The 13,063-nt window shown below is 41.4% G+C and overlaps 1 protein-coding gene across 4 annotated transcripts in view; it reads right to left on the bottom strand.

Annotated features, from left to right (window-relative positions):
- The window catches only part of myo1b (myosin IB), a 73,566-nt gene that overhangs the window by 57,862 nt on the left and 2,641 nt on the right, over positions 1 to 13,063 (bottom strand). For all 4 annotated transcript variants that reach the window (XM_059343022.1, XM_059343019.1, XM_059343020.1 and 1 more), the window contains exons 2-3: positions 6,092 to 6,238; positions 2,966 to 3,081 (exon numbers count right to left, since the gene is read on the bottom strand). In XM_059343022.1, coding sequence (XP_059199005.1) covers positions 2,966 to 3,081; positions 6,092 to 6,217 — 242 coding nt within the window. In that variant the 5' untranslated portion in view covers positions 6,218 to 6,238. The remainder of the gene's footprint in view (positions 1 to 2,965; positions 3,082 to 6,091; positions 6,239 to 13,063) is intronic.

The following is a 13,063-nucleotide window of genomic DNA, read 5'->3' as shown; positions in this document are numbered from 1 at the left end:
CTTTCTGGTTTGGAAACATCACCAGGAACTGGAAGTCATTTTCAATTAAAAAATACTGATCGGACACTAAATGGCTTTGTGTTTTCTTTATAAAAGTATGCCATCTTCTTCTAAAACTAAACATGATTTACTTGATAATTCTACCTAATGGGGAGAAAAAAAATTTGCATTGTGTTTAAGGCACGGCACACCGTGCATTTAAATCATGATGCTTACTCGATGTTCTGCTTTGAATACCAGTCAATTCAAATGTATTCAAAGTACAACATCTAAACGTACCAACCAAATTTAACCCACAATTATCCAGCTGCTTCAAGGTATCTAATGTTTGTTTGTTTTTAAGGTCATATTCCAGATTTTTTTCTTAAAAGCTAAAGCTAAAAAAGACATTGTCAATATGGAAAACGTAACACTGCATGGTAAAAAGTAGAAGAATATTTTGTTAAAGGAATTCACACTGAAAAATATGCAAATGTGTTTCTTACCAGGAGAGGAGAAGAAGAAGAAGAGAGAGAGAGAGTCAGCATTCATTCTGTGTGCTCGGCTAGCTTTGAGACATGTTCATCGTTAGCATGACGTTAGCTTATCAAAAACTGTGAAAACAGGTAGTAACAACATACTTAGTTGTGTTGTGAGCCTTCTAACATCTCCAATAAATAATTATTTTGAGCTAAGTGTGTAGTTAACATGTAGAAATAAAAAAAAACATTTTTTAGCTTAAAAGAAGCAGTTATCTTATGCTAGCAGTAGCCTAAAAATGAGGCTTGTGTCTATTGTGATAGCTTAACGTTAACAAAGTCAAACGATGTATTTGTAACATATTTGTTAGCCACCAAGATACTGTAAATAAGAAAAATGGTGTGAGCTGAAGAATAGGTTTTTACTTTTGATAGCCTAGCGGTTCCTAGGCTACCAAGAGTGGCCAAAGAGGTGGTATGAACTGCAATAACAGCAATGTCATTTTGTTTAGTGTAAAACGACATCGAGCTGAGAGCTGATACATTTGACAGGACTAAGGGTTTAACATTACTTGAGGCCGATCAATGTAAAGCCACAAAGCTTGGTCCAGATGGCCTGACTGAAGGATTAAGATCAATTTATGTAGCAAGTTGAAACAATCTGCCTTTGACTGGCATTTTAGGTCTTTTACAAGAGCCTGTCCTATTAAACACGGCTTAATCGTCTTTACTTACAGACTAATGGTAAGATGATTTTCAGCATTTTTAGAGGATGTACATTTCAGTCCACAGGAATCATATATTTTTGCCAATGTAACCAAGTTTTTAATCACTAGAGATGCAGAAGCTGAGAACAGAGAAGGACTTTGCAGGCTTCTGTCTATATAACGATGCTTGTTTGGACAGTTTTCTAGTTGCGTATTCTTTTGGTTCAACTTTTCAAGGTGATGGATGGTAGACACATTTCATTGTATCTTGCTTCAACCTGAATTCATTAGTTATAGTCTTGTTTTTTAAAGTTTCAGCCAAATCAGTTGGAAAGGCTCAGACAGACACCCGAAAAGTGACTGAGACTATATACGTATAACCCAAAACCTTTTTTTCTGAAATGGCGACAAGCTTTACATCTGTCATGTCTGAGTCAAGAGCTTGAAGTTAGCAGCTTTGAGGATCAAAGCAATGTTTTTGCATGTGTAGCTTATACAAATCCATCACTGCCTTTTTCTAAGCCAGCCGCTGCTTTCAGTTCATGTCAGTATGGTATGAAAATTATCTTGACAAACAGTTGGGTATTTAACCTTTAGTCGTGGGTAACTATCTAAATGATCTTGTGGTAATGGAGTTAAGAGCAGAGACCCTTTTTAAAAAATGCCTGTCCACTGCCAAACAGCAAAGTTGTTTAAACGCCCCAATATTAACAATCCTTGGGTTATCCCAATGTACATGTTTGGTTATTGTCGGAGGAGTGAATAATCGATTTTGAACACATGGGAAATTTTGGCCTCTGTGTTTTCACAATATTAGTCCAACTAAAAAATATAATAGACTTTCTTTATCCACTTCCAGTGCAAAATCTCCGTTTAAGGTATTAATCAGCAAGCTGGTCTGTCTGATGACCTGCGTTGAGAGCACGGCCAGTACATGTAGCACAGCTTTAAGTCAACAAATGCACCTAGCAAGAACAGAATGTCTATTTTGAATGGGAAATGTCTTGTTATGTTATCATCACTCAACAGGCAAACCGGGACACAAAAAGTTGAATTAATTCATTTAAAAACAGTGCACTGATTGGTTGACCGTGACAAAACCGTGTACACACCAGCAGTCCCTGTAGTACACTAAAGAAAAGAGAAGAGAGACAGGCACTGTAAAACCCAAAAGGGGGAGACTGCCTGAAACTGTGTCCTGTCAGCTCTGTATAGCTAAAGCCAAGGAGCTTGCTTTGTCTGCAGGGAGTATGTCTGTTCTGGGACAAGGGCACTCTCGCTCTTTCAGTCTGACTCTCTGAGGAGGTTTTTGCTGCAGCCTAGAGACACAGCAGGCTAATTGACGAGTGCCGGGGCTTTGTTTTATCTTGGCAGGCTCACAGTGATGCTGACTTAATGTTGCCAATGGACAGATGGCATGCCCACGCTGCTGAATGGCCGGCAAGAGCACCAGACTGACAAGAGCTAGTGTCCCTCTGATCTCGAAACCCCTCCTCTAACTCTCCATCCTCATTAATCACTGGCTCCAAATTGATAATCCTTACAGAGGTTTGCACTGCGCTGTATCTTCAACAGACAGATGACGGCTCCTGCTTCAAAACATTCGGACTAACAAAGCCTTGAAAACACTTGTGAAGTGCCATTCTCACCAGTTCTTTGTTACAGCAACAAAAAAGGATTTCACATGAAAAGAAAAAACAAATTGAAAAACCTCACTGTCAAACTCTAAGCGCTTAAGCGGGGCATTAAATGTGCATGGATACAAGGTGGTTTTGTGGGAAACCCGGGAGGCAGACTCACATGTGTGGACTAAGTTCATAGAAGTTCCTGTTGCGATACTCCTCCACTTTGTCTGGCGTGAAGATGGGCAGGGACCTGTAGGGGTTCATGGAGATCACCACACTGCCTATGTATGTCTGCAGGGAGAAGGAAAATTAAATAGTTAGTGTGAATCCACATTTTTTGCACTTTTACACCGACTGGTTCCAACAACTTTCCCTCCCCTCTGTCGATTTGGATGCTAATTGTTGAGTCTGGCTCGGAGGAATTCTGCCTCTGTCAGCTTTTCCCAGCTGGGGATCTTAATGCATTGTCGAGGCATGCAATGCCTGAAGTGAAGCTGAAGACGAGTAAAAACAAGAAAAATTTGGGCTGTAAACAGTGACCACAAAGGTCAATATGCTGAACGAGAGTGTGATAAGTGCATGTGTCCAGTGTGCAAGTACTTGCACTGCCATACCTATCCCTGGCAGGGTCAGTAATAACCCAGTAATAAAATTAATCAATTTAGGTTATGTGCTTCCAATTAAAAAACGGTATTATTAATTTACATAATGTTCCATTAAAATGCAAGACCAACATGTCAGCAGTGGATTTTTAATCAAACATGGCCAAACATCATAAACCACTGCTTTCTCCATTTCATATTTCACATAAAAAGAACACCTTTATGTAACATTCACACAGGTCCTGTTGAACAGATAACACCAACCAGCAACCAGCCATCATCTTCATCATCCTCCTACGCTCAAAACAGAGCCCAGAGAGCACTTTGAAATATCAACCTGAAACATTTTTCTATGCTTTCCATGGTAATGGCTGTTGCATAACCCACTCTGACAAGAGTGGAGCATGGCCTTCCCCGTGGCAACACCACAGCCTCCCACAGCCTCTCGTTCAATAGCCCACCAGAGGCAGAATGAGGCCTTTTCAAGTACAGGAGACAGGTAACAGAGAGAACGATTGTGTGCAATGTAAACAAAGTATCACGTGTAGGCACATTATTAAAAAGAAATTGCTGGATTTTTTCTTTCTTTTGCATTTCTACACCTGCTGTCCTGCCTGTTATAAAGAGCCATCTGTTCACTAATTAAATTATAGCTGCTTGGATGATACATCATTTCCCAACAGCTACATAAATTAATCTTTTTTTCTTTGTCACTCAGTTTTTTAATTGCAATGTTGAAAGATCTGTCACTTTAGCATGACAGTTCCAAAATCTGTATATGTGACAGTGTAGATAGGACTTCTGTTCAGGGTTTAAACAGCTTTTAAGAGTTTAATTCAAGCACTTTTCAATCACCTTCAAGGTGCAGATTTCCAGACTCTTGAAGTTTCTAAATCAATGTAGTTGTGAAAAACAAAAATTAGTGATTTGAACTGAACACTTCAGCTATTCATAATAACTTAGATTGTAGGTTTTGATCATGATATTTCAATGCTAGCTAATTTCCACAGTAAGGGATCAACAGAGGACTTAACTAGCTTTTAGCTGGCTGAGCACAAGACAATGAACAAATATGGTGACGGGGTTGTTTCATTACCAATTACCAGATTTAACTTTTACTTTACAGAAGTGATGAAATACAAGCATTTCTCAAGGAGTACATTAAAATTTAAGCCTTTTCCTAACTTTGGAAACATGAGGGTTCAAATTAAGCTTTTCCAAAGTGGCGGGTGCTTATCATATAAAAATTAAGACTTGGTGTGAAAAGGCCCTTTGGGATCTAGGGTTATTGCAAAAAGCAAATGGCTAGGCTGAAACCTCAGCACTGATGTACTAAACATATGTAGGTGTCTTAATATATTTCTCTGTCATGAAAAACCATTAAAAAACTTAACTAGATGGTAGTTACACTTTTAGAAAACCCATCTGGTATAAAGAATGGGACCGATTATCCTGCTACAGATTCGGTGTGGAGAACGAAAACCATGCCACTAACAAGCCAAAGCTTATTATTGACATAAAGAGGGATTCAGGAGTTAAATTTGAGAAACACTCACTGATTCTTCTCGCTCAGTAAAAGAGGAAAAGTCGAACATAAGAAGCAGGGCATCAGTTACCAGGGTGATTTTTATTCTCTTTGATTTTCCACAGAGTTATTGGATACATGATGCACTGTCCCCCTGGAAAACAAAGCCATGTTTCTTCTGCTCTGAGCTGTCATATGATAGTTCGGGGTGGGGGTTGGGGCCATTTGTAAGGAATGATGCCACATGAGGGAAAAATACATTCACATGCAAGGGTTGTACACCACAGATTTATTGGATAAGTACAGGCTTCAGTGCTTTGCCTGGTCATCACTCTTGAGGCACAGCTTATGCCACCAAAAAGCTTCCATTATGGACTTCAAACGATGTGATTTACCTTTCCATGAAGATGCCATTTTCACTTTCACTTGACAGACAGTGCCAAACTAAAAAGGCAATACCAGAATATTAGACTTTTGCACCTCTTGGAGGAGTGCTATATTACCTAAAGACTTTTAAAAAAGGCACAACTGTGTGCACAACAAGTTCCAGAACATTTAGGTCAGCACCACACAGGAAATAAAAAGCTCTGAGCTTAAAGTTTAGGACAGAAAATTGAGGGCATCTGAAATGTGCAAACACCATTCCCAATCCTCAGCAGGATGTGGGCTGCATCTCGGCAAAATATCCAGCGTGCCGCTAAGGCAATCGCCCGCTATATGAAGTGACATCATCCCTTGGGCCCTGAGCCCTGTAAGCCAACAGCAACCAGAGCGGAGCTGTAATCATCTTGGCTGACATCTAGAGCAGCCGACCTGCAGAGACGACAAAGCCCAGAACCAATTGTCTGACGCGGGGATGATAGTTCAACAACCCCCGTTGTTCTACAGATAGCCAGCAAGTCCCTTCTTGTCCCTGAGCTCTGGATTTCATGCCTCATTTAAAGAGGCATCATCTACATTCCTCGGTGATGTGATTTATTGATCGGTTGGTTACTGTGGTCTCTGTATCTGTGGCCAAGACTATAATGAGTGAGGGAATGAAAGAACAATAGAGTTATGAAAAGTATCTGTATGTGTTTCCTTAGCGGAGCCGAAGACTCTAACACACAACACAACGTTTTTACACTGCTGCTTAAATGGGGTTTGGCTAAACTGATACAATCCGTAGACTTACGTAGATCTCATTGTGGTCAAAGCGGTTCTTCAGGTTCTCGATGAATGTGTCTTCAGACAGGGGTTCTAGGAGGACCATGTCGCCAACCCCGATCATGTTGTCTAGAAGTGACGTCTTCACCTCCATCTTGGCTGCAGGTGTCCCCCCCTGGACACAAATACAGAGAAAGGAAGAGATACATTACACATACTGTACATCAAAAAAGTACCATGTAGAGAATTTGACTACCAGTAGCACTACAGAGCAATGTTTGCTTGAGTGGGCCACTGCTCTGTTTGTATTGTGCAAACACACTATGGCTGGGTACCAAACTGGGTATGATACTTTAATGCACTGGCAATTTCCTTTAATAAAATGGAGCATTGAAAAATTACTTCAAATTAGATACCAAAGAGGCTGCAAGAGCTCAAAATGGTAAAAATTGGAATAGGTCACCACCAAATCACATTACTTTGATGACACCAAAATATGTTATGTAGTGGGTTTGGGACTTTTGATTTCAAGTTTTTTTACTTTCTTCATGGCCAAGGCACTAAAGGGATTGACTGCCTGATTGGACAGTCTCCCAAGTTCTTACACAGTGGAAGACAGGTAATTGTCAAATAACATACTTAAGAAAAGAAATGGCTGATGAATAAACTATAATTCAGCCTATTCTTCTGATTTTGTGTTTTCCGTGAACCAGTTTAAGGAAGTTTATGTAACTTTTCTGTGTACATTTAAGTGTGCCAGTCCGGACACCCATATGCCAGTCCTCCTTTGTTCCCTTTTTTTGTTTAAATACTCCCAGGGTTCTCCCGGTAACCCCGTGCTTTAATGTCACAATGCAAACAACAACATCATGCTGATCAAGAAAGAGCCAGCAAAGTCAGAAGAAGAAAACGACCAGCAACACAACATAGATATATACAATGCCTGATTTAAAATATCTTCTAAAAGTCAGCTTTGTCTGATTTATGGTGAATTAAAAAAACGATTGGTTTGGACTGCAAGGATATACACCTTGTGCTTTAGTGAGAAATGCTGGTTCAAACAATGTATCACCTTATCACACCCATTAGGTAATAATTTCACATTTGTTGCCCATTATTTGTGAGGTCTCTGGCTTAGTTTTGTCAGAGGCATTCTCTGATCAGAACATAAACAGTCCCAAACTTAGCCAATGCAAATAAACTCCGGGTTGGACATGTTTGTACAGCAGTGGTTTGACTCTAGGGGAGGAGTGGGGCCTTTTCATTGGCTATTCAGTCCCATTGCATGTGAGAATGTCCCATAGGCTCTTACATAACTACGGAACTTTGCCCTTGACCTCTCAGTGTCTGCTCAGCTGGAATCTGCTCCTGTTCCAGGGCTTCTTATAAATCAAAGAAATGCCCCCCCCCCCCAAAAAACAGTAAACCTCTTCATAGCTTTTTCCTGCACTCCTCTCGCTTGTTGCGGCATTATAATATTTGTCGGCCGGTAAAGGATCTGAGCTGGAGTGCACTGTGACAAAGACACTGCTGGGGCTGGCAGTTTTCAGTCCTGTGCTGCCCGCCATCTCCTTTGGGACAGTAATCCCAATGCTATAGGGCCGGAGATAAAAGAGGGGCCTAGGATACATTCAGGGCCTTGATACAGGGCTTTGCTGTACTAAAAACCTAATGTCTGCTGTTGTCACAGGCTGTCCACAACAGGCTAACAGATGAGGCCATGTGGTCATCTATTGTTCATTGCTCTCTTGGTACAGATGTCTTTCTGCATAACCAGACGCACACACTAGGAATAAAGAATTAAAATGTGATGCTTCAGATGGTTTTCACTACATAAAACAGTGCTGTGAATGGAAATGAGAAGAAGCCCCAGATTAGCTCACACATGACACTCCTCGGGGGGGAAATAAATGTTCCGGAGATTAATTTCACACAAATATCTGATAATGCAGCCACAGATGTGGCGTGTGAAGTTCGTGTTTGGGGATTAAACAACTGGATCATGGGATAATAGAGTATGTGATCTGAAAACACTTGGCTGACAGCCACGTAGAACCACTCAGAGCTCTAACATTTAGCACAAACTCCTCGCTTTGTCTCCGAGACAGAACCCTCTATCAGCTGTCAAAATCAACTTTCAGCAGCAGCATGGCATTCCTGTAAAAAAAAGAAATGGATTCCCTGCCTCGACTTCCACTTCACTTTTCCCCTGGCTTCTGTTCCCCTGCAGGGCACAATGTTATTGGCCCATAAAGAAGTTGCCTGGCTCTTAGTGGGAGGCAAGAGTCAAGTTCCAAAACCACTCACTCTCACACTCCGTACAAATCTTTGAAAGGTGGGCTGAGACCATGGAGGAAGAATGCTGAAAAATGATTGATGTCCTTTTGCAATTAAGACATTTAAAAATGGCGCTAACAGCTAAATGTCGACTGAGACATGTACAAAGCAGAGGGGAGAAATATTTGCTTACTTGATAACCCATAGTCCAGTGAGCTCTGTTACTTTGTGCCAGCCGACTAGTGCAATGTGTCGCTCTGATGGCATTGAGCCAAAACATTCCCAGCGACGGCTCATGTCTACCAGCTGCTTTGCTTGTCTGCAGCACAGTTTCAAAATCAACTTATTTCCTTTTCACATGGTTGTGGATTCTCTGGAGGGATGAAAAACAGCGATCACCTGCTCCAATCTCACAACATATGTTATCTATAAAGCTTCATGATGCTGCTTTGCTACGGCACTCTACAGGTACTCACAGTAGAGTATTACATTACATTTTAAATTAAATCTAATTTTAATCAAACATTCGTGTGCCTTTCATGTGAATACACAAACCATTAAATGACCCTCACTTCATATTGGCCATCCAAAGCATCAGCTAATGGTTGTATTAGCCCGCCACAATCAATACTGGTCAAACTAATTACTGCAGAGTAGTTAACTAGGCAGACTGGGTATACTGCTAGTGTTGTTGGGCAAGTGGGTCAATGCTCTCATGCCACACAACTGAACTCTGGCTCACTTGTGCATCAGCTCAAACTTTGTCTAATGCACATATCTCTGAAAAGAGATGAGAAGGAAGCGGGATGGCTCTTTCCTTGGCTGCTTCCATCATCAACTCCAGAAAAAAATAATGTGTTTAATTCTTTTTCACCACTTGAGGCTTTTTACTCGCCCTGGGTGATCTAATTGTTGAGTCCTGCCAGCTACTGCGACCGTAAAGCCTGACTGTAAATGCACGGGCATGCTACAGTGACTGTGCTGAGTCTAGTCTCTGGTGTGACCAAACAGGAGTTTAAAGGACATACTGTAGCCTGCTCCTCAGTGAAAACAGATGCTGAGGCCTCCTGTGACCTGGGGGCGAGGGGGGGGGAGCAGTATGTGTCCATGTTGCCTGAGTGGCCGTGCCGTCCTGACCAACAACATATTGCATGTGTCTGCAGACTGGATGCTGCGTGCCCTCAGCTCCTCTGCTGATAACCCACTACCCCAGATTTGGAACTGGCTTCTAGGCAGCCAGTGACACAATCCCATTAATAAGAGTTGCTGCCTGCTGTTAACTGTTGTACTGGATCCAAAGGGGGAGAATGAGAGAAAACCTGACAGCCTTGATTAAACTCTAGGGATTATCCTCACTGCTGAGTGGTGGAGAGAGGAGGAATATAAGTGGGTAAACAGTTTTTTTGTGGTTTGCTTCAGTGTAGACATGAAAATCAAAGAGAACCTGCTGTTATTTTAATTTTCAGATATGTTTGAAGTGCAGTCATTTTATCAGTCTGAATGGAAGTGACCCTAGTATGAACCGTTGGAGAATAACTCCTAGAAACTGGATTAGAAGTGTCCCGCTTTATCAATCTCTCTGATGCAAAATGCATCAGAGAGATTGATAAAATCTCTTTGATGCGTGTTTAGTAGGTAAGCATCACATGCGCCCACATGGTTTAGCTGCAATTAATCTCAAATCTAAATCTCATGAATCGGTGATGGAGCAAAACTTATGGTCAAATACCCTCGTCTGGACGCATGTCACCTTTGCAGGGTGCTTTCCAAAAACCAGCCTGGCACTCTGCCTGTGAGTGTCAGATTGGGAGTTTACACATCATTTAGTTTGGCACATTAAATGCTGACCTTATGCATCAAAGTCATTAGATTCTATGAAAAAAAACATCTTTCATATGGCTGGATCTGTGTTTCAGTGGCCTTCCATTATAATTACGTTTTGCTAGGACTTCCCAGTACAACTGCCATTAGTCATCATCTGCTATCAGCAATATAAAGTCAACATAATACCTGCTGGTGGCACTAAACAACCCTCCCCCTCTCCCTCAGATGTCACGCAACATGCAGCCTGCTGGCACAATCACCCAAAGCACACCTTGAATGTCAGGAGAAGGACACTATTGAGTCACTGCTTTCATCCTACATACAGTACAAGTCCCAGAATTAATCTTAAATTGGAGTTTGACCTATAATTCCCATAGATTAAAGTGCTGTATTTAGAAGAGCAGAGTTGCTCAACAGAAAAATAAAACATGAGCGAGAGATTTTATGTGATCAGTGGGCTGGACGTGGGATTTCAATGCATGTCATCACCAATATGATGAGACACACTTTGCTTCCTGTCGCTGAGATTGACCTAGATTTCTCAGCTAGATCAAGCTATGAGGAGGACAACATGAAAAAACACATTAAATGTACATATATTATTTACAGGCTCTAGACTGAGGCCACGTGTTCTTTTTTGTCCTTTAGCAAGGAGAAAAGTCACTCCACCAAAGGCCAATGGCCGTGCAGGGCAGCCGTTCACATGCAAGCAAAAACACACCGTGAAAATATGAAAAGCCAATAAACTAGCTGTTGTCAGCTCAGAGTGGCTATCATTTTTGAAAACAGCCAATATTTTCATCATGATCAACAAAGCAAGCTTGCAGTCTGCAATGACATGTGGTCCGTGAGAAAGCCAGCGGGGTATTGTGTGAGCTACACTGAGAGATGATTGGCGTCATTCTACCTTGGTAGCGGTTGTTTGAGAACACAGAGGCGTCTATGTGCAAACAAATGATAATAAAAAGGCATTATGCAGCGTAATGGTCTGTAAAATTCCCCGCAGATCGAGTCGGCCTTGTCGGGGAGGGGGGCGGGATAGTCACAACATCACAGGCTGCTGGCAATGATGGAGATTAAAGCCCTCCCTAATGGAGCAGCAGCGGGACATGGGGCTGTGCCAGAGAGCAGGCCACAACAGAAAGGACAGAGGTTTTAGAGGGGCAGAGAGCGAGCTGCTGTCTGAGAAAGTGACCTGGAATCCAGAGTCCTCAACACCGCTCCAGGTGCAGGTCTGTCTGTGTGTGTGAATGAGCGAGCAAGCAGGATGGCACACACACACAAACTGGCACTCCACTTCTAGGCGCACTTAAAAAGACTGAACAAGAAGAAAAGCTCTCGGAACAGCTTTCACATAACGACTGCTGATTTGATCATTTCCATCTTCTGTCAAAAGTGCACACATTAGTGAGTCGAATGGAGTTTCCGTGCCACACAACCTTCCAGCCTAGTTAAACATAAACCTGTAAGCCAAACAAACAGTCTACTTTATTTACAATACAGCTCAAACAGCAGGGACACTGGTAGATTTAGGAAACATAGACCTACAGCTGGCAATCAAAATGACAAAGGATCAAACAACCATGACATAATTAATCCACCAAGCATACAGACGAGAGCAGATGACTGATAGGGACAACTCTTGGATGGGTTAGCTTTAAAGGCCCTTTTTATTAGCTTCTTACTATGAGCATTGGGGATCTACATGATCACGAAATATTCTGCCCAAGTTGGAAGGTTTTGGTAATGTCACAGGAGAGATTTCTGTATTTGGGTTTTGTGCTTATTGCTGATTTAAGGAGTGCTCAGCTGGAAATGGTTATGCACCAACCAGGTTTAGGCAACATTTCTGTGCCTGATCTGTTCCTCCTGCCCAATCCGTACTGCACATGTACAACTCTCAAGAGAGTTTCTTTCAGAATGCATTTAATGGGTGGTGGAAATGCTTTTTGTCAATAAATTCTGACGTAGCAAACATTTAATTCACATGACTGATCAGCTGTTTTCGCTCTGCTGGTTGAGACGGGCTGATATGAAAGAATAATTATAAGGTGGCCAATTAAATCCAGTTCCTAAAGACTTCTATCCATTTTCTCTCATGGGTGGCTAAAATTGTCTGATTAGCAACCTCTCTTTTGTTGTTTTCCCTATATTGGTACAGTCTCTTCTACTGTTTTCTCTCTCACGTAATCTCTACTTCTGTTTACCGATAGATAAGCCTACAGCAATACATTACACTGCCATCTTCTGAAGAAAATATGATTACTTGCTCTAAACCAGTTGGATGGAATTGTCCCTAATGAGCATTTTCTGCAACATTTCAAAATTTTGCTTCCGAATTTGCTTTGACTTTATTGGAAACACCGCTACAGTTTTTTAAAACAAGTTTTAATGTCTTCTGGATGCAGTCTACCAAAATTTTGGCGCCATTTTGGCAAATGTTGCTAAGTAATCTAACAACTGTGCAAACCTTACAACCCACATTACAGCAGCTAGTCAAGGCCAATGGCGAAAAGTTGTGTAATGACTCACTCAATTATGCATTTATTTATTTTAACAAATGGAGCAGATTAATATGTCTTTATTTCCCCTTGTTTTCAAAAGCAATGGGACATAAGTGTGCAAAGACACCGTCAAGCTTAATCATGTAAAATGCCATTACTTACAGAGCATAAAGCATGCTCATACCAATGCACACAGTCCACTTGTAAAGCTTTAGAATGAAAGACAGGGTGGCGCTTGACATAAAAACCCTGCCTATGGATTTTCTAGTTTGCACAATTAATATGGTCAACAGTCTTCTTTTCAATCCTCTGGGTCCAAGCTGTTGCACTTTACGAGTTACAATAGCTCTAAAGTGGCTTCACCACTTATCAGCTGTCAAATAAATACACACAGG

This window comes from Centropristis striata, chromosome 10 (genome assembly GCF_030273125.1).
Source record: "Centropristis striata isolate RG_2023a ecotype Rhode Island chromosome 10, C.striata_1.0, whole genome shotgun sequence".
Classification (NCBI taxonomy): Eukaryota; Metazoa; Chordata; class Actinopteri; order Perciformes; family Serranidae; genus Centropristis; species Centropristis striata.
Note: the sequence above shows the minus strand (reverse complement) of the source record. Positions and strands in the feature narration are given on the sequence as shown.